Source organism: Neolamprologus multifasciatus, chromosome 3 (genome assembly GCF_963576455.1).
Source record: "Neolamprologus multifasciatus chromosome 3, fNeoMul1.2, whole genome shotgun sequence".
In the NCBI taxonomy this organism is placed as follows: domain Eukaryota; kingdom Metazoa; phylum Chordata; class Actinopteri; order Cichliformes; family Cichlidae; genus Neolamprologus; species Neolamprologus multifasciatus.
This window is the reverse complement of record NC_140441.1, coordinates 33,523,256-33,545,550: the sequence shown is the minus strand read 5'-3', so window position 1 is coordinate 33,545,550 and position 22,295 is coordinate 33,523,256. Positions and strand designations below refer to the sequence as shown.

At 36.8% G+C, this 22,295-nt stretch overlaps 3 protein-coding genes across 3 annotated transcripts; all 3 read right to left on the bottom strand.

Moving 5' to 3' along the window:
• Positions 1-8,894: 8,894 nt before the first annotated feature.
• Positions 8,895-10,816, bottom strand: LOC146522651 (uncharacterized). The gene has a single exon (XM_085138469.1). It carries the CDS (start codon positions 10,188-10,190, stop codon positions 9,279-9,281), a length of 912 nt encoding a protein of 303 aa, XP_084994595.1. The 5' UTR covers positions 10,191-10,816; the 3' UTR covers positions 8,895-9,278.
• Positions 10,817-11,223: 407 nt separating this feature from the next.
• Positions 11,224-12,962, bottom strand: LOC146522650 (uncharacterized). The gene has a single exon (XM_085153567.1). It carries the CDS (start codon positions 12,793-12,795, stop codon positions 11,905-11,907), a length of 891 nt encoding a protein of 296 aa, XP_085009693.1. The 5' UTR covers positions 12,796-12,962; the 3' UTR covers positions 11,224-11,904.
• A 3,626-nt stretch (positions 12,963-16,588) lies between these two features.
• On the bottom strand, positions 16,589-19,428 carry LOC146522649 (uncharacterized). Its single transcript, XM_085148183.1, has one exon. It carries the CDS (start codon positions 19,130-19,132, stop codon positions 18,227-18,229), a length of 906 nt encoding a protein of 301 aa, XP_085004309.1. The 5' UTR covers positions 19,133-19,428; the 3' UTR covers positions 16,589-18,226.
• Between the last annotated feature and the right edge of the window lie 2,867 nt (positions 19,429-22,295).

The window sequence follows — 22,295 nt, the reverse complement described above, 5'->3', positions numbered from 1 at the left end:
TCTACAAAACAAAGATGCCAAACACAGCCAATGCTGATATTTCTCATTTTAATCCCTCTCTCATTTCTCAGACTTAGATAAGTGATGGGATGAACAATAGCTAGGTATCGCTCCAGGCAGGTCAGGATGTGGAAGAATATCTGTGCAGTCCATATAAAAGAGCTAAGAAGTTTTCCCACAGAAAACAAACTATCTGTGTAGCTACCACAACACCTAAGGATGTACCGAAGGACACTAATCAACTCTATGATGACCATGTGGTAGGTGAAGAGGTCAGGGTGACTGAAGACAGTAGTAGAGGATGAGGATGCAGAGTGGGAAGATGAGGAGGATGTTGATAATGCTGAATGTATTATTGATGGTTGAGCTTGTTTTTGAGATGAAACAGTTCAGTTTTAAAGGTAGTGAGGTGTTCATGGCGAAGAGCTGCAGATGGGAGTCACTGTCAGATGGGTTTACTGGCATACCAGACAGCAAACACACAACAAAAAGTCTGATAAACCCGATAAGTGAATTCAACAACTAATTATATTTTATTTGTTTTGTGCATATTGGGTATTAATTTGTTTTCTTTTTTTAATATCTTCAGATTGTGAAATACTTCTATCATGGAAGGTTAATCAACTTGGAAATTAAAAACTTTTCTTGATTTTAATTATATTTTTTTAATCATTAACTTAAATCATAATAGATATGCATGTGTTTTCATGCACACATGCAGACCCCTCTTTATTTTTTATCATATTTTCAGAAGTTTCAAAAGCTTCTATTGTCAAATAAATTACAATTTAGTTTTGGCCACAGCTATACATATATACATCCTATATAATTTTTTTGTCTAAAAAGTTAGTGAAAATCAAGCCAAAATTTTAAAAAAAAGAGAGAAAGCTCTATGTTATATAAGTAGAAAATTTCGAATGACTACTTTTATTGAACATTCTGGTAATATTAATTTCAAATAAAATTAATTTCCAACCATGAAACTGTTTCAGGCCTTTCTGTCACACACAAACAATGAAATATGAAAAGAAAAAGATCACAAACCTCATTAGTCTGGTTCTGAACTCTCTCCTTCTTTATCTCACCTCTATTGTCCTAGTTTCAGATATATTAATAACTGTGGCTGCATTTTACAGCTCCAACGCCACCCTGCAAAAATAGCAAACAAACCTCAAATTCAAATTTGGTTTGTTTGCTATTTTTTGTTAATGGCTATAACAATAATTTACAGTGTGATTTGGACCCTGTAAGGATTGCAGATTTTCTTATTAGTTCTAATATTAGAATCAAGATTCTTCAGCATTTGTTTTATTGTAGTTTTATTTAGGACTATAGTTTAAGCACCTTTATCAGACCAGCTGTACTTTGTTTTATCAGCCCATTATTATGTAAAGTGAAATGAATTCAAATTGTGTGTTAGTATCCAAATCAGTGTCACTAACCATGGTGTGAGTGTATAGTTCATGTCATTTTGATCATATTTGTTACTGCAGTTTGGTGATGCTTGAGTAAAAAAAAAAATCACCATACTACTGATATTTTCTTTATTGGGGAACATTCCACATGTTAGTCACAATGTTGTTGTTTGTTTTAATTGTTAAATCATGACAGTTCAGTAGGGCAAATTTTAAAATAAGGTTTACATAAGGGTTTAGATGCCTTTTAATGTTAGACGATGCATTACATGTTAATTACTGTGTGGTTGTGTGCCTGTATTTTATATAATAGAATAGAATAATCCTTAATTGTTCCACAAGGGGCAATTTGGTTCTAACAGCAGCAGAATAAAAGCCCATATCCAAACAGAACAGAAACACACAATTTTTACAGAAAATAATATTTACATCATGGACAATAGTTACACAAACAGAGTAATGTATAGTTATTAAGATTAAAGTATAGTTTTTTTAATAGATAGACTGAGAAAAATAATGTGCAAGTTATAACAGTATAGGAGTTGTTCGGTTGATTAATGCAAATTACAGCACTGATGTAAACATCTATGTTTGTTGGGAGCAGTTTTGATTGTACAGTCTGACAGCTGCAGGGAGGAAGGACCTGCGGAAACGCTCCTTCATGCATCTAGGATGCAGCAGTCTGTCACCGAAGGAGCTCTGCAGGGGTGCATCCCAGAACAGAGCTGGCCTTCATGATGAGTTTATCCAACCTCTTCCTCTCAACTGTCAATAAACTGCTGCTCCAACATACAACACTGTAAAAAAAAATGACAGATGCCTCCAGAGAGTCATAGAAGGTCTTTAAAAGCGCTCCCTGGACTCCAAATGACCTCAGCCGCCTCAGCAGGTAGAGTCTGCTCTGACTCTACCTGTAAAGAGAATCAGTGTTGTGGCTCCAGTCCAGTTTAGTATCCAGGTGAACACCCAGGTACCTATAAGAGTCCACTATCTCAATGTCCACTCCCTAGATGTTCACCGGCGTCAGTGTGGTGGGTCTGCGTCTCCAGAAGTCCACCACCAACTCCTTCGTTTTCCCGGTGTTGATCAGCAGGTGGTTTTGCTGGCACCAGTCCACAAAGTCCAGAGTCCACTGTCTGTACTCTGAGTCGTCCTCACCTGTGATGAGGCCGACTATGGCAGAGTTGTCAGAGAATTTCTGTAGGTGGCAGCGTGGGGAATTGATGGAGAAGTCTGCAGTGTAGAGGGTGAAGAGGAACGGTGCCAGGACAGTTCCCTGTGGGGCCCCCATACTGCAGACCAGCGTGTCAGAGACACAGCCCTGTGACCTCACATACTGTGGACATTCTGTGAGGTAGTCCAGTATCCACTGGGACATGTGGTGGTCCACTCCCGATAGCTCCAGCTTGTCTCTCAGAAGTCTAGGCTGGATGGTGTTGAAAGCACTGGAGAAATCAAAGAACATAATCCTCACAGTGCTTCCAGGCTTCTCCAGGTGAGTCAGAGCTCGGTGCAGGAGGTAGATGATGGCGTCCTCCACACCAATGCAAGGCTGGTAATCAAACTGCAGCCGATCCAATGAAGACCTCACCAGGGGGCGCAGATGGTTTAGAACCAACCTCTCGAGGGTCTTCATCAGATGTGATGTCAGGTCTACTGGCCTGTAGCTACTGAGGTCCTTGGGATGGGAGGTCTTTGGTACCTGTAACACACAGGATGTCTTCCACAGCTGTGGTACTTTCCCCAGTGACAGGCTCAGGTTGAACAGATAACCTAGGATGCCACAAAGTTCATCTGCACAGCACCTCAATAGCCTGGAGCTGATGCCATCTGGACCTGCAGCCTTCCACAACTTGATCTTGCGAAGCTCATTCCTCACTTGAATTTTGGGGGAGGGGGGTGTATGTTGGAGTCCACAGAAACCCGGGGTGGGTGTGAAGGCTGAGAGCTGAGAGATGTGAAGTCCTGAGATGAAAGACAGGCAGTCCCTGAAGAGGGAGATTGCAACAGGGGGGACGATGCTGGGGGAGTGAAGTTGGCCCCCCACCTTCTTCAAATCCAACCAAAGTGGTATCAAATGTGTGTGCTACGTTTGTGCTGGTTTTTGCTGCAAAAAATTTCATTTGTGCTGCTATCATTTTAAAGATATTAAAGAAAATGTCTAGAGGTCATCATACAATAATCAATAAAATAAAACAAAAATGCACAAAATACTGGGTTTCAGACCCAGTACCGTGACAGTTATCCTACCCTGGTACACCACCAAGTCCTTGGTTCAGGTATGTGGGTGATACCTGGGTGAAAATCAAATCTCAGGACATACCAAAATTTACGGATCGCATTAAATCGGTGGACCAACACATTGAATTCACCAGGGAAGATATGAAAAATGGCAGGTTAGCCTTCTTAGACTGTGATATTTTATCAATAATAGGGGACATCTAAAAGCTGATGTGTTACAAAGGCCTCTCCCTCCCCCACCTTGGTGCCTATGATCACATCACTGTTATGCTAATGCCAGCATACAGGCCCCTGGTCAAAGTCACTAAACCAGTTTGCAAGCAGGTACATGTGTGGCCAGAAGGGTCCTTAGAGGCACTGCAAGACTGCTTTTCCACCACAGACTGGAAGATCTTTAAATAGACCGTCACACATGACAACACCACAGACTTTCAGGAATATACCGAAACTGTCATTGCCTACATCCCAAAATGCATCGATGTCACAGAGATCAGGACTATCAGTGTCCGGGCCAATCAGAAACTATGAAACATCTTCAATCAACTTAAAGAAGACTCTTTTCTTTCCAAGCTCCTTAGGCTATGATGACCTGGGTGACTGAGAACCTTCACAAACATATTGATCTAGTAACAACGTAAGACTTGCAATGTGTGTGAGCACATTTTCAACCGATTTTACATCTAGAGATAAATTCCATATATATTAACCATGCACATGGTCTGCAATTCTTGTAAATGAGATAGTATGTTATGGGTATGTTGATTTAATATTTTATACAATAATGCCAGCCAAACCTGCCAATGTTGGCTGAGCAACAAAAATATGAACACCAAACAAGGGTTAAAAGGGCAGCAGAAGCAAGGTCTGCTAATCAGTACACCTTGGGTAATCGATTTTCATTTTCATCTATAAAAGCAGAAATTTTAACAGTTTATTGGTTGTAAGAATTCAAGTGTCTGGTAACACAATGCAACACTTTATTTGCAGGAGCACATATCTCACTGTGTTAATTTGAAAAAAAGTTGAACGAGTTTTCTTTGTTTGGGCCTTCAAGGACAAAGACGGGTTTGTCACAGGCTGGGTCTCTGACCCAGCGCTCTGAGTTCATTTTGTATTTGTCTCATTTTAGATTTGTGATTAGTTTATGTGTCATTCATATTTAGCTTTAGTTAAGGAAAGACAGTTATTATTTATTGTTTCCTTGGTTTCTATGTTTGAGTTCTTGTATCGTTCATCACGTGTTAGGTCTGTTAAGCTTGTGTTGTCATGTCTAGTTTCAGTGTTTCCTGTTTTATTTTGAAGGAGTCGTGTGTTCTTTGTTCATTGTATTTAATTTCACTTCCCTTGTCCTGTCATTAGGCTCATGTCAGTCAGCTGTTCCTCCATGTGTTCCCACTTCCCCTAATCACCTCCTGTGTATTTAAGTCCTCTGTTTTCAGTGTGTCATTGTCAGATCGTCTGCTTTGTTTTCAAGCCAAGAAGTTGTGTCAAGTTTCCTCATGTCAAGTCCATGTTCCTGTTGTAGGTTTTTAGTTAATTTAGCTCACCCAGTTTAGTTTATTGTTAGCTTTGCCTTTTGTTTACAGTTATTTTGCCAGCCTCAATAAACGGTTTGTTTTCTGTTATTCAAGTCATGTTTCACATTTTGTTTTCGTCTGCATTTGGGTCCACCCTTGACTCTACACACAGTCAGCCCTGCTGATTGTGACAGGGTTAGGTTTAGGAAGTTACATCTGAACAAATCACAAGTGTTCTGGAACAGCTTCCTTTGCACAAGTGATATCAAATTAGTAGCTGATTATTCAGGATTTTGTATGATAAGGATTTTAAAAATCAATTCTGCAATTTAACAGGGAGCAGATGTAAAGATGTTAGTGGGTAAAAATAAAATAAAATAAAAAATAAAATTCCAATCTGTCTTATGTGTCTGCTTTTGGGCCCTTATGCACCTCAACACATAAACTGTGTACCCCATAGATTATGACAGTAAGATTCATTAAAGTCGTTAGATCTCAAAAAGGTTCTTTATTAGTTTCAACTAAACAGTTTTGATTTAGATTTTGTTTTACATGTTTCTGTTATATACTGTATAATACAAAGATTTAAAATTTCAAAAAGTTCTGTTGTCAAATAAATCAAAATAGCTTTTCCACAGCTCCACATAGTTCACAGGTGCTCACAAACACATCCGTGCCTTTAACAGAAAATCAGGGCTTTCTGCTTAAAGTCAAGACACAAAAAAAATAAAGTTTTAGCTTTATTTATATAAAGTTTTAAATTACCACTTTTCATTACATATATTTCATTACATATTTTATATTTACAGTAATATTTACATATTACTTTTAAAATTTATATTAAAATCTATTCCCAATCATGACACTATGTTTCAGGCTTTTCTGTCACAGACAAACTGTAATTTTACTCATTTCAAATTATTTAAATCTGCCTGATATACAAAGTTATACATTGTCTGGCGCCTCAACTAATGAGTGATTTTATTAAACAAAAGTCTAGCATAGTTGCTGGGTCTCGACTGACTCGAGCCACTGTTAGAGGTGATTGTGAATTGACATTTAGACGGACGACCTTTTCACAGAATGCTCTGTCATATCAGGGAGTGAGCTTCTGGAATAGTCTTCCACTGTCAGTGAGGGAAAGTACAAGTCTACCCATCTTTAAGAGTCACTTAAAAGCGTGGCTGAGGGAAACACAAACATGTGATCATGTTTAATAATCATGCTTTATATTGGATGTGAAAAAGAGTTAATGTATTAGAAAAATGGAGACAACTAATAGTGTAATGGGTCAGTGCAATATCAGGACAGTCAGGGCATGTGCAATACTGGGGTTTGTGCAATATAATTGATGTGTTTCTATTATTGTTATCTATATTGTCTTCTGTTGTCCACTCTTCTTGTCATTGTTTTTTCTAGTATAATGTGATCACTGTTTTGGTCCTTGTCACATGACCTGTACATAGTGTCTCGGTATGTTTTTACTAACTTGTGTGTAACACCAACCTGCCAGAGGGTCTGCAGATGGAAATTAGCCCAATGCTATAATCTGGCATATTTACATTTGTTAAAATGTTCATTAATATGTATCACCCCTCTTTCTAAATAAAATAAATAAATAAATTTGAAAATAAAAAGATCACAAATTGTATTAGTGTCCTTAGTTTCTCCTCTGATGTTACAAATATATCCTTATGTACTGTATGTTGCAACTTCAACTACACCCCTCTCTTTAAGTCGAATTAAAATGCAGTTTACATGCAATTTATAACAGTGACAACAATTTACAGTTTATTGATATTGAACCTGTAAGAAATCCACATACAGTCATACAGATTTGAATTTCTTATCAACATTGACATACATCAAAATTTTGCTGCATCTTTTCTGTGTAGTTTTGATTATGATATACTGTAAGTGCTCTTGTCATGCTACCTGTATTCAAATTATGTGCAAACAAATTTTAGTATCCAAATCAGGGTCATTAGCCATGTTGGTGTGTTGGTGTTCGAGTGCACATTATATGTGATTGGTGACAGCTGTTGCTGCAGTCAAACTATTATTGATAGCTTATTTTTATTCTTTGACAAAAAGCTATTTAAACTATGCAAAGTTCTACATGAACTAATTCAGTTCCTCTTCATAAGTATTTTATCTTTACAGCTCACTAAATCAAAGGTCAAATAATAGGTTTATATAAGGTTTTATATACTTTTAACCATTAAAAAAAACTTTAAAATGTTGCGCATAGTTTTTTTTTTTTTTTTTTTTTTTTTTTTTTTTTTGTTGTTTGTAATCACTGAAATTAATGGAAAAAAAATAATGAAGAATTGTGTAATAAAAATGTGACAACCATGCTATCATAGCTGCTTTGCAGTGAGGTAAAAGAAAATGATGTGCAAAAGTGGTAACATAAAACACTCTAAATACAAACATCCTTCATGATGAACTGAATCTTTCCGATTTTGATTCATCAATCCATAACACTTTCTTCCAGTCCTTAGTGGTCCAATGGCAGTTTTTCATTGCCCAGGCAAGCTTCTTTGTCTTATTTTTACATCTTAGCAATGGCTGCAGCTAAGATTCTTCTATTCATAATTGAAACTAAGACTATGACCACTGTTAAGCTGTTCATAAAGCTGTTGTCCTGTGGCTCACCTATCACACAAGCTGTTAACTCTCAGAAACTTGTCCTCTGATTCAGTTGTAGCTTTGATTCTGCCAGACCTCTTCCTCTCAGAGTTTGCCCCAGTGTCTGAGTGCCTTTCAATTCATAGGACTTGGAATCTTAAATTCCCCTAAATGACTGGGAAAGTTTGGAGTGTTGTAATATATATATATATATATATATATATATATATATATATATATATATATATATATATATATATATATATATTATTATTATTATTATTATTATTATTATTATTATTATTTATTTATTTATTTATTTATTTTTTACCTTTAAAAGCAGTTTGGTATAATTTCTTTTTTAGCAAAACCACACATCTGAATTAGCTGTTATCTTTTTTCCTTTTGACATACCATATTAACACAATTGATCTGAATTTAGATGAAAACATAGAATAGAATAGAATAGAATAGAATAATCCTTTAATTGTCCCACAAGGGGAAATTTGGTTGTAACAGCAGCCAAAAAGACAAATATACAAACAAACAGTACACAGGACACAGAACAGAAACATACACAATTTTTCTTACATATTTACATTAAGGACAACGGTTACTATAAACAGAGAGAACTGTACAGTTATTAAATTAAATAAAAATAATTACAGGTAAGAGGCAAACCAGGTTGTAGTGCGAATCGGTTAATTAACTTATTGCAGTTACAGCATTGATGTAAATATCTATGTTTGTTGGGAGCAGTTCTGATTAAAACATTGAAAAAACATTAAAACTGATTGAAACATAAAATCAGAGTAGAAAAAAGTTATATTTTTATAGTAACAACAACAAACATGTTTAATGATTAATTATATTTCCATAACCTGGAATGCAACTATAAATTATAAATTTTAAAAACCTATGCACAAGTTTTGCAAACAATAAATTTAAATTCAGAGATTTATCTATAAATGCAGCCAAGGCTTTTATTTTACCATTTCAAACTATTTACAGAACAATCAGATGTTCTGCATCAAATAAGATGGCACACAAATTATCTGTTTCACTCCAAAAAATAGTTCTGTCTGTTTTGCAATTTAAGGTCCCTTTAAGGAATTGCCTTTGAACTTTGAATAGAGGCTTGTATTGACCTCACAGCCTGGTTCAGTCGCAGTGTCTGAGACTGTACTCCCCAGCCTGCTTTCAGCTCTCATTTTTTTGGTTTTAAATATGTTTTCTCCCACGCTGGTAATGCAGCTTTTGATTTGCCTATCCAAAGCGTGAAATGGACATGGTGGACTGGCGTGACCATTACATGCTTATGTGGTGACATTGGATTGATGCATCAGCTAAAGCAGTCTAAATGGTATTACCTAACAACAAATTAGTGGAAGGATATGCATGATTTTTTTGAAATTACGTTGAATTTGACGCTAGGACAAGTGTGACTGTTCCATTTTTTTTTTTTATCTTACCCTCACTGTGCGTTATTCTTACAGCACAGTAATTTTCCTGCTCTGTGTAGAAACAGCAGAGGTAACACCAAACTGCTAGGTAAATTAATCCAGATTTCAAACATCAACATCATGCAATTACTATTTTCTTCTACAACATACAGTAAAGCCCAAGCCAGACTAAAAGTAAATCTCAACATCAGAACTCCTAGTATAGCTGCTATGGTGTAGAATGCTTTCTGCTTTGACTGATAAACCCTCTCTCTGTTCCCGCCCTGTGCTCCTGGGCCTGTACGAAACAAAACACAGAGAACCGAAATGCTACAGAAGGAGACGATGCATAATGATATTAACGAAATGGCAACATACAATTCGGTGGGAAAATGTTGTATCACGACTAAAGCGATCCCTACAAAGCAAAACAACCAGGCACATCCAATGCTGATATTTCTGATTTGGATCCCTCTTTCATTTTTCAAGCTGAGGTAGATGATGGGATGAACTACAGCCAAATAACGCTCCATACAGGTAAGGGTATGAAAGAAAATCTGTCCAAACCAGTTGAAATAAAGTAAGAAATACCCCAATACTATCATGCGTGAATCCTTTGTGTAGATACCACAACAGATGAGGATACACCCAGAGACACCAATCAGCTCAATCATGACCATGTGATAGGTGAAGCTATCGGAGTGACTTATCGTTGCTGCAGAACATGTAGAGCGCTTTTGTTGCCATTTTTGAAGACCATGGTAGAGGATGAAGATGGAGAGTGGGAGGAGGAGAATGACATTATTAATAGCTGCAGATGTATAGATGAAGGAATCTTGTCTGGAGAAAAGACAATGCACGAATGGCAGTATGTAAGAGCTGACTGACGTAGGCTGCAAGTCCAGAAGGGATTCATTGGAAGGGCAAGATGAGTTTATTGACATATCTAAAAGAGGAAAAAAAGAACAGATTCTGTCAAATATCACTACTTCTGATTTTCTTTTTCTTTTTTTTAAGTTAAACCGTTTAAGAGAGGCCAAAGACTCACAGATTGCAACTCAAATGGATGACTATCAGAGCTCCATGTTTAAGTCCCAAAATAATATTCAAAAATAATACCTATTTAAATAATATAACTGGAGCATGCTTTTCTGTTTCTGACTGCAGAGAAACCCATAAGCAAGCAGCAACTTTATGTGGATGAAATAAAGGTGTTGAGGGAGGAAAAAACAAGAAATTTTAACTTGGAACACACTGTGTATTGCTAATGGCTAATGATTTTACCTGTTGTTATTACAAATCACTGGATTTTACTGACATGCCATGATCAGTAGTTACTGCATTCCTTTGTGTTCACCCCTTTAAAGATCATCCACAAAATCATAGAAGGCATATAGGAACTGGATTGCATAGTAATTATAAGTAAACTGATTCAGATGTAAATTCTGTGGAGTTCCCCTTACCTGTTTCCCTGGCAGGTTCTGTAAGTGTCCAAACATCATTTTGTGTGCATTTTATTGTTTCACAATGCAGTTAATTACACATGTCTGACTATTAAAAAAAAAGCACCAACCTAATCAGTCTCCAGGCCTTCTTCATCTGTATCTGTGTGTGTGTATCTCAGATAGGATGTACTGGCTGTATATTGCAGCACCACTCCATGTCTTTTTATGATTGTACGTTCAATTCAAATGAGATTTATTTGCATAAAAGCAATACCATAATGTAAAATGAGTGGCCTCTTAAAAACAGATCAATAGATAAGTGAGGACTTATATAAACTGTCTTTTATATAAGTACAGATCTCTTCTGTAAAGTAATGTCTGTCATGTTTTACAGTTAACTGACCCAAAAGAGCAAACCAACTCAACTGTGCAATAAAGTGCAAAAAGGTTTATTTGCAGACCAAAATAGAAACACTTCATGAATACACACTATTAGTAAAAACTTAATGGTGTGTATACAAGTGATGCAGAACGTTTTGTGTATCAGTTTTTTATGGTCAGAAAATCCCTGCATGTATTACTTTATTTCAAATGCTTCTTAAATTTATCATTCATGTACCCATCGTGTCAAATTAATGTATGTCAAAATGTTAAACAAACAAATTGCACAATAGTTATTTTAGAATTTTGAAAACCTGTTGAAATAAAGTCAGACTGCTTAACACCACCAAGGCTAAAAATTCACTCCATTTCATCCATAAATGAAGTCCTTGGAATTAAAAGAATATGTAATTAATGGAATTAAAAATCTGTACGCGCATGCAGGTTTAGGACGATCTTTGGACTACACTTGATTTTTAAAGGTTATGAGGAAAGTCTCGTAAATGTGAAATAGCCTTAATGACCTCAGTGCATATGTTACTGTTAGGAAACTGCTTAACATAATGTGTTAAAATACCTCCCTACAAAGCTGCTCAAGAATCAAGAGTGTTATTTGTATGAAACAACTACTATCAGAGTGAAAAACTAAAACCAAACTTTTTCGTCTTCATACATGATGTGTACAGGTTGATTAATTAAAGTTAGCATGAAGAGGGGGAAGAAAATTCTACACACTAACATTGCTCTTGTTTAACTACAGGACTCATAAATGAACTATTTTTTATAAACTTTAATATGTTACAATTTTGTTATTAGACTGAAAGAGCTCTTATTATTGGGTGTCATTCTTGAAACACACAAATTTGCCCGATTTGTATAGAAACAACACAGGTAACACCAGAGTGCAGGGCAGATTAAACCAGACACCACTTATTGTTGCTGTACAATGAGCACCATCATTTGACAGGAAGAGTGAAACCGAGTAAATACCCCAAGAAAACCTCAACAGTAGAATTCCAAGTATGGCCACCATGGTGTAGAATGCCCTCAGCTTTGATTGGTCAACCCTCTCTCTATGTACACCCTGTTCCCCTGGGCCGGGACGGATCAAAATACACAGAACAGAAAAGCTGAAGTAGCTGATGATGGTTACAGATAAAAACCCAATAACAAAATTCAAAATAATGACCAGTTCTTGAACCATCATTAAAACAGTGAATACAAGAGACAGCATCCAGACGCAGCCAATGCTGATATTTCTGATCATGATCCCTCTTTCATTTCTCAGGCTGAGGTAGGTGATGGGATGAACAACAGCCAAGTAGCGTTCCGCACAGGTAAGGTATTGAAAGAAAACCTCACCATAGACTGTGAAAGTATAAAGATAAAATCCTGTCTCCACTGTGTTGAAATGAACACTGTTGATACCGAAACAGCAGAGGATACACCCTAAAACACCAATAAGTGTCAGGATGGTCATGTGATAGGTAAAGATGTCAGAGTGACACATTGCTGAAGGGGAATTGGTACGCTTTTGTTGGATCCCATGATAGACAATGAGGATAGAGAGAGGGACGATGAGGAAGATGTTGGTAATGCTGAATGCAGTAAAGATGATGGAGCTTGGACTGGAGAGAAAGCACTTCAAGGTCAAAGGTAAATTGGAATTGATGGAGGAAAGGTTTGGATGAAGAAAGTAGTCATTCAATGAGTCTGGCGACATATCTGTAAGAAAATAAAAAGATATGACAATCAAATTTGATCAAATTCAGTAAATCTATCACTGATGGATCCATTTGTGTTGATCTAAAAAATGTGAAACCTCTCCTCTTCAAATATGTTAGGCAGTAACATGGGTGGATCTCGCACCACATTAATGTAATATAAAATACAATAATACACATTATTGTAAAATGTATTTATTTTGTGTGCGTGTAAGTCTGGAGACCCTTCCACCTGGGCAAACATTCCTGCTTCAATCTTTAGTAAAGAAATTATGTAAAATTTTGTCAAATTCAGATATAATTTGGAGATATTTTGTGTCATTCACAGTTTTCACATTTAAATGTGTTTGTCTTGATTGTCCATATCATGAGGAGTTAATTCATTGACAGAAATTCATCAACCCCAAAACTTTATCAAATTTAATATGTTCAAGAAAAAATTCTGCTTATGTTGTCAGCATTCCCACATGTCACATGGGTTAATTTTTAGGAAATATGTTTATTTCAACTGTGTTTTTCAGGGGTGACAACATAATTTTTCTACTGGTCGAAAAATATGTTTTGACTTATAACTCAAAACATATTAACCTAATCATTTAGTAATTACTTGATTTTGTATACCATAATATTGAGCATGATTATTCCCCATCACTATCCCCAAACAAAAATTTTTTGTAGGGAAGTGTTGTACGTCCTCATTGACTGTAATCAGCACATATGCAGAAACAATGCATATGACTTAGATTGTACAAATTATCATGTCAAGCCAGTTAATTTAAAGTTTTACACAAAAACAGTGAAAACAGCACTTTCATTCAAAAACTTGCTAGAATAACAATGAATTCTATTATTTGAATATGTGTGTAGATAAATTGTTCATGATATATTTGCAAAGACAACTTAATGTATTATCATTATCATTAATGTTGTTGCTTTGTCTCCAAAGTGGTTACAGTTAGATAAATATATCTTTGTAACTAAATGAAAGAAGTAGTAGAATTAGTTAGTATTGATTTTCCAAAATCATTGAATATTAGTCAGATAAAACTTATATATAGTCATTGGAAACAAACAAATACCAACCTAATCAGTGAGTTTTTATAATAGTTCTCCCTGTGCAGATTCCCTGTAGAATATTTGTGCCAAATAAGTATTACCTGCTGTGTATAAGCACCCCACCTCTCTTCTCCCTTAACTCAAAGTTCAATTCAAATATATTTCTTATTTGCATTAGAAAAATATTTGAAAATGACAAAGACAAATGAATAACAACTGAATAAACACTTAACAAAGGAGCTACTACAGTACACATTACACATTACAGATACATACCCTGTAAATATATATATATCCTCCTAAGACCCGAACTCTTCCACGACATTTTTAATTTCTCTTTGATATTTGGGCACACTGGGGCCTGATGAATGTAAAAACAGAGAATTACCAGATTTTTTTTTTACCTTATATTTGTTTTTAAGAAAAATAAGAGGATATTCATTTTATATTTTGATAGAACAGTAGCAGTATAATGTCCTCGTAAGTGGATATCAGGCCCTTATAGAGCAAAATTGAGTATTTTGGTCTAAATAACCCAAAATGTGATGTCCACATATGTGGACGCCAGGTCCTATAGGAGGTTAAATATATATATTTTTTTTTTAATTCCCCGTGGGCAAGAGAGGACCCTCAAGCTCAGGTCCTCTACCAGAGGCCTGGGAGCTTGAGGGTCCTGCACACTATCTTAGCTGTTCCAAGGACTGCGCTCTTCTGGACAGAGATCTCTGATCCTGTTCCTGGAATCTGCCGGAGCAACTCACCTCTTCTGTGTCAACTCATCAGGGATTTGTGGCTTCAGTTGAGGTATTATTTCAGCTTTTCTAATCCTAATCAGCTGCTCCCGTTTGTAAACCCGCTTGTTCCCATGATTACGCATCATAACTCATCATCATTATTCATCTATGTATTACTTTTATGTATTAGTCATCTATTCGTTGTAATAATCTATCCTTGGAGTTGTTTATTACACAAAATAAATTATATTATCACACTTCTGGCCACATAGCACTGATATTCATTGCACATGCCCATATTAACCTATTAACCCCCCTTAACCAGAGGGTTTTAAAGAAAAAATGTTTACATACCATATCTGCTTCTGCCGTGGCCTGGTGGACAACAAATTGATCAAGGGTTCACGTCCCTCATGTTGTTCATCTGCCCACCATTAGAAGCATGCTGCTTGAGGTCAGTCAGTCCACCATGGCCTATGGAAAAGGTGCGCCAGCACAGTGCAGTGTGCTTTATAGGTGTTATCACGCACTTTTTCCAGTCAGGTGTTTACCTTTTCCCATTCCTCCCTATATTTTTGCAGCCTTTTTTATTTCTTTCTCGGAGGTGTACAAAAATTGCTGGTCAAAAGTGTACTGTCGTCTGAGACTTGCACCGCAGTATCGACGTTTGTTTCCCTGTAGGCCATGCTTTTTGTTGTGGTCATCTGTTGTCTTCCGGTATCTTCTCCGCAAGCAACCTTTACTCGACCAATGAGATAAGCGGTAATCTGAATTGTCATACTTGTACGTAAGTGTGCTGTCAGCTCATTGGTCACAGAGCAGGAGAGGGGCTGGGAATTATGTTTTCAAACAGAGCATTAATTCCATTAACATTTATAGACTACTTTTGATTCTCACTGTATTACGGGACAAAGTGCGTCCCTGTTCAGCTCAATACGGGTCGTGTACTTTTGTTTCTAAATACGGGATGATTACATTTTTCAATGGACTGTTGGTAACCCTAGTAAGACACCACCATGTAAAGATTTTGTTTTCTTGTTGATTTAAAAACTTGATGACCTGGTAAGTGTTTTGTTACTTCTTTTGAAATTTCGAATGCTAGCTGTCACCATATTTGTACTTTGGAGCCAAATGTGTTAATATTTCTAAAGTGGGTGTAATTGTAAGATATCAGGTACAAGATTAAGGGAGTTTTTGTATAAAGGAGTGGGCCAAAAACCTTCAGGAGATGTGTGCAAACCTGGTAAGCAAATATGCTTGCCATCAAGGGTTTCTCCAAGTACAAAGTCACTCAGTCTAATGCAAATCAATAAATAACTTTTATTAAGAGAGACATGGAGCAAATTCACATGGGGATCACATAGTAAATTTCTAAGTGTTCTAGAGCAGCACTCCCCAACCTTTTTTGCGCCACGGACCGGTTTGTGCCCGACATTATTTTCACGCCTTTAAGGTGTCGCGGATAAATACAACAAAATAAAACTAGTACCGGTACCGAAAAAAACAAGATTTATTCATAACACACGCGAAAAGACCCAGGAAAACCGAGTTAACGATAAAAACAATAACAAAATAAAGCTGAAAACCATACATTTCACACCTGAGCTTCAACTCTCACGGCCCGGTACCAAACAACTCACGGACCAGTACCAGTCCGAGGCCTCGGGGTTGGGAACCGCTGTTCTAGAGCTCCTAATGTGATAAACTGACTCTGCTTGTGACACACCTACAGACCTGTTTTGCATGGCCAGTACTACCAAGTTATGATGCTGTAACTATGATGCTCCCACTTTGGACTATATGCAGTTGTTTACCAAGGCTTCCTTTTGAGATTCTTATTGACATTAACTGTTTAATTATATGTTTAATATTTATTTAATTATTTTGACAAAGGAGTGACGCATAATATGCAGGCTTAATGAATTATTCATTGAGTATTAATGAATTCAATGAATTAGAGCATGTGCTTTAACAATTCAAAAAACTGTATTACAAACAAACAACCTTTAATTGTCATATACACAATCATACAGAGTACAACATCTAGTGAAATGCCTGTGTCTGAGCTGCAGACGTACAAGCCATTCCAGGGCTTAGGTTTTTTTTCTAGCATGGGTGGTCTACCCAGGACCCTTACTGGATACTGGGTGGGAATCAAAATTGCAATTCCCGCTCCAAAGGTGTCCTGTCTTACCACTACATTATCCACAATATTAATATGTATTATTATATATACAACATTGTTAATATAACAGATGTAGAATAGAGTAGAAAAATTGTGCTTGGCCCCTATTAACAAATTAACAATTAACAAACAATTAACAAAAATAAATATCAGTTGTCTAACCACAATGAGTAAGCTTGTCTTGTGTAAAATCTCTGCAGTGTCCCTTCAATAAGTGAATTTTACAGTTTTCTTGTCACTGTAGTTCAGTCATCAGTGCTGTTGAGTATGTAACAGCAAATCTGTATTTAAAATGACAGCAGCCATATCAGTATTTTTTAGCCTTCTCTCTCTAATGTTTATCCTCTCTTTAGCATGTAATTCTAATGTGCAGTACTGACTGCATCCCACATAGCAAAATGGTATGGCCCAGATCTGGCCCACACAATGTGCTTACACATGGCCTACATACTGCAAAGAATGACGGCCATTTGGTGGCCCACACAAGGCCAGTTGCAGACATGCTGCTGGCCCAGAACAGCTTCAGCTCTGGCCCCAGATGTCAGCCTAATGCGTACCTTAATCAAGTCATGTAATAACAACATTTGCTGGAACATAACAACCAAACTCTACTCAGACAGTGAACAGACTGATTCTTATATAGCGCTTTTCTACTCTCCCGCATTACTCTGTGCTCTATACAACATTCTTCATCAATGGAAACCTCAAGGCCACTGGATATTTGAAATTGCTACATGATGATGTGTTTCCTTCTTTATGCACTGAAGCTGGCACGTTCCCTGAGTTTTTCCAGCAAGATGGTGCACCACCACATTATGGGTGCCAGGTCCGAGCATTCCTAGATGAACAGTTTCCTGGAAAGTTGATTGGTCGTCGTGGACCAGTTGAATGGCCCCCAACGTCTCCCGATCTGACCCCCGTAGACTTTTATCTTTGGGGTCATCTGAAGGCAATTGTCTACGGTGTGAAGATATGAGATGTGCAGCACCTGAAACTACGGATACTGGATGCCTGTGCTGGCATTTCTCCTGCGGTGTTGCTACCAGTGTGTGGAGAGTGGGAGAAGAGGGTTGCATTGACAATCCAACACAATGGGCAGCACATTGAACACATTTTATAAGTGGTCAGAAACTTGTAAATAACTCATGAAAGAAAAAAAGTTACGTTGAAACCAAGCCTGAGCAGTCACCCAGTAGTAAACATGAGTAAACCCTCACTAGGTTTTGGATAAAGTGTACACTCACAAACCTGTCAAACCTGCATTGGAAACTTTGGCTACCATAGCAGTATAACAATAAATGCAATCCGGGGCAGACCTGTTTTCTATGAGCCTGGGCAAACTTTACTATAGTGAGATTATGGTCAAGTAAGGTAGAGCTAGACTTATTTTAACATTACATGGGAAAAATAAAAAAATAAATACATTGAATCATGAAATCAAATTATATTCGCCCCTCACTGGATGCTGTTCTTGAAACAGACAAATGTCCTTTCTCTTTGTAGAAACAATACTGGTAATACCAGAGTGCAGGGCAAATTAAACCATATACTACATGCTGCTGACAGACAATAAAGGCCTTCACTGGACACATAGAGAAAAATCCAACAAAGATCCCAAGCAAACCTCAACAGAAGAATTCCAAGTATGACCACCATGGTGTAGAATGCCCTCAGTTTTGATTGGTCAACCCTCTCTCTTTTTACACCCTGTTCCCCTGGGCCTGGACGGATCAAAATACACAGAACAGAAAGGCTGCAGAAGGAGATGACTGTTAAAGATAAAGTTATAATGAATAAATTCAAACTAACAACAAGTTCTTTAATCATCATGAAACCCATTAATCCAAATGAAAGCAGCCAGATGCAGCCAATGCTGATATTTCTAATCATGATCCCTTTTTCATTTCTCAGGCTCAGGTAGATGATGGGGTGAACAACAGCCAGGTAGCGCTCCACACAGGTCAGAATGTGAAATAAAATGTCTCCAATGCAGGTGAAAGAATAAATAGTAAACCCCACTTCTAAAGTGTTGGACTGGACACTGTAGATACCAGAACAGCAGAGGACACACCCCAAAACACCAATAAGCATGAGGATGACCACGTGGTAGATGAAGGTGTCAGAATGTCTTATTGTTGCTGGCGAGGAAGCAGAGCTGTTATGCCACCATTGTTGGATACCACGATACAGGATGAGAATGCCAAGAGGGAGGAGGAGGAAGATGTTGGTGATCATGAATGCGGTGAAGATTAAGGAACTTGGTGTAGAGAGAAAGCAATTTATGGGTAAAGAAACAGTGGAATTGATTGATGAAAGGTATGCATGAAGAAGGGAATCGTTTAACAAGAAGTCTGATGACATATCTGAAAGAGACAAAAGATATCACAATCACATTTTAATGAACTTCTCATTAAAGTTATCATAGGAGAAGGATGTCATCTTTGCTGCTCTCATTAATTCTAATATAGCTCATCTTAAAATACAGGGAGTGGCCCAGGAAGATCTAGCTTTGTTGTAAAAGGAGTAGGCTTTTTGTCTAAGCAAGATCTTTCCAGCAGGGTAAAGATTCCTGCTTCAATTTACATATTTATCTCAACTGTTTCATTAATCTGATCGGCCCCCCGGTTCTGGGGGCAAAAGAAAGGAGATCATGTTTAATCGGTTATAACACAGGGTCAGAAATATCCCCGACATGTGTGGTATAGACAGAAACCTCTGTATGGGCCACCTCTGATGAAATTTTACAAGTGTTAGCTTTATTATGATACCAAGATTGTATACACAGTTGTATACACAGAGTTTGTAATTGCAGAGAAATACTCAATTAATTGTGGGCATTTCATTTTTGAGTAGGAAGCTCAGAAAAGCCCTTGGGGCTGAAGAGGCTGGCAAACAACTTTACCATATGATTTGTCTAGTGGTAACAAGATGTTTTGAAACAGGAGATGTTAATCTACTTATTCGCAGCTCAGCTGGTTCTGAGGTTTTAAGATGACTATATCACAATAGTAGGCCTGATCTTCCGTCTCCATTCTTCTTCCTTCATAGTTATCAACAGTGATGGGAATAACGGTGTTACAAGTAAGGGCGTTACTAACGGCGTTACTGTTTTCAGTAACGATTAATCTAACTAATTACTATTCCTATCGTAAGCAGGTGCACACACTCCCGCGGACAGCAATCACTTTCTGGCACAACACCTGGAGCTAAGGGGGCAAAACAATCGCATGAGTTCTGCTGTTTGGCTGAGGGAAAAAAAAAGTAGTCCTGGTAAGCCAATCACATTACAACATCAAGATGACAAAGCAACAAGGTGATATATACCAGTTTTTAAATTGTGTTGATAAGCCACGTAAAACCAGAGTCATGATAAACAATATATGCGTGTTTTTTTCCTAAATAGTTTCATCACGTTTAACGTCTAAGGACAGCGCTAGTAAGCACTCTCTGCTTATGACCAAAAAATTAAAAAAAAAAAAAAAAAAAAAAAAAACGCCCTTTCGTGTTGGTGGAAAAATGTACAATGTCGACCAATCAAAATATGATATGGTAACATGACATGACATGACATAGGAGTGATGGCGAGAGAGAGAGAGAGAAAGAAAGACAGCAGAAAAAGAGAGAACAATTTTTAAGATGCGAGAGATTTGTGATGTTTGGAGTGTGAAGTTAGTGTGTACTGTTGTGGATAGTTTTGTGTTGTGTGTCAGAACAATGAGGCGACTAATGTCTCCAGGTAGAAAAAAAATTGATACACCTGCTGCTGTCAGACCTGCAGGTATCAGGCTGTGATGTTCTCGACAAAAAGAATTTTTTTGGAGTGGCACAAATAATTTGTGTGTCATCTTATTAAATGCAGAACAGCTGATTGTTATGTAAATAGTTTTAAATGATTATTAAAAAAGGGTAAAAGGTAAATGGATGCAAATAACTTTTTTGTTTGCAAAACTTGTGCATATGATTTTAAAATTGACAATTTATATTTGCATTTAAAGTTATAAAATATGATTTGTTAAACATGTTTGTAGTTGTTACAATAAAGAAATATAACTTTTTCTGCTTGGATTTTATGTTTTTTGTCTGATTTTAGATCAATTGTGTTAATACATTATGTCAAAATGAAAACATAACTGTAAATTCAGACACATGAGGTTGTGCTGAAAAGGATGATACGAAACAAGGCAAAGTAAATAGTTTTTAAAGTTGAAATGTAGAGGTAAAATGGTTAAAGTGGTTAAAAATGGCCAATTATACCCTGTGAATGCAAAGGTATTATTTAATGTCAGTCATAATTTAGCATTAAGTCATAATTCAGTAGCCTGCAAGATCAGCTGTGGTCACAAATTTACCAAACCACACAGACTTCTTTTGTTGTTGAATTATCAAACTGTGTAAATACAATGTATTATTTACTCAATTATTTACTAATTAGTACTAATTTGATACCAAAGTGAGGATAATGTTGTTACATTATCAAATTTAACATTTTTAGTATGTAAATGAAACATAAACACAACACTGTTTTTTGACATTGCTTTAAAAAGGTGTCAGCGTTATACAATTTGAAAAGTTAACCAGATGCAAACTGGTGAGTACTACTGTGTATTCGAAATAAAGCTATAACTGAAAGTTATAAACAAGACCAACCTTATCTGTGAGTTTTCCTAATATTCCTCCCTGTGCTGATTCCCATGGAATATTTTTCTATCTGCAGGAGTATCTGCGCCAAATAAGCTTTAGTGGGCTTTACTTCACCACTTCACACATGATTAAGGAGCTATTACTTCAAAGGCATCCCTCGACAGAATATATATATATATATATATATATATATATATATATATATATATATATATATATATATATATATGATACACAAAATTCACGGTTTGGTTCGATACTTTGGTGTCACGGTTCGATATTTTTTTGATACGAAAAAATGTTCATGCCTTTTTTAAGTTATTAAATCATAAATATTTCTTTTAACTCAAAAGTACAGTTTTTAAACAACAAACTAATAAAAAAATAAATAAATGTATGTGATGGAGAAATCACTCATCTGTGGAAAAGTTTATTACAGAGAAATGGCTCTTTCCAAAATAAAAGCTATTTTGTCGACAGCAATAAAAGTAGCAATTGCCCTGTCTACCTCTTTTGCCCTCTTAGATTCATGTGCTAACGGCTGTCTAAATGACTCGGGTAAAGTTTGTTGCATGCGTGCTTGTTGTTGTTTTTGTCTGCTTCCACTTGTCTTTGCACTAACATGATGTCGGTGTAAATGTGCAGTCGTATTTGTTGTGTTCCGACCGATGTAATTGAGCATTACGTAGCACATCAGACATACTGTTGTACTTTGCCCACGACAGGCTTAAGTAGGGTCATACTTCACATGAAAAGCAAAATAGTTCCAAATGCCAGAATTGAATGACGGTGGATGAGGTTCAATTTCGGGTAGCATTGAGGCAGTTGCCATGCTAACTTGAGTGAATGCATATGGGCTGTGCTCAATGGATCTGCGCTCGAC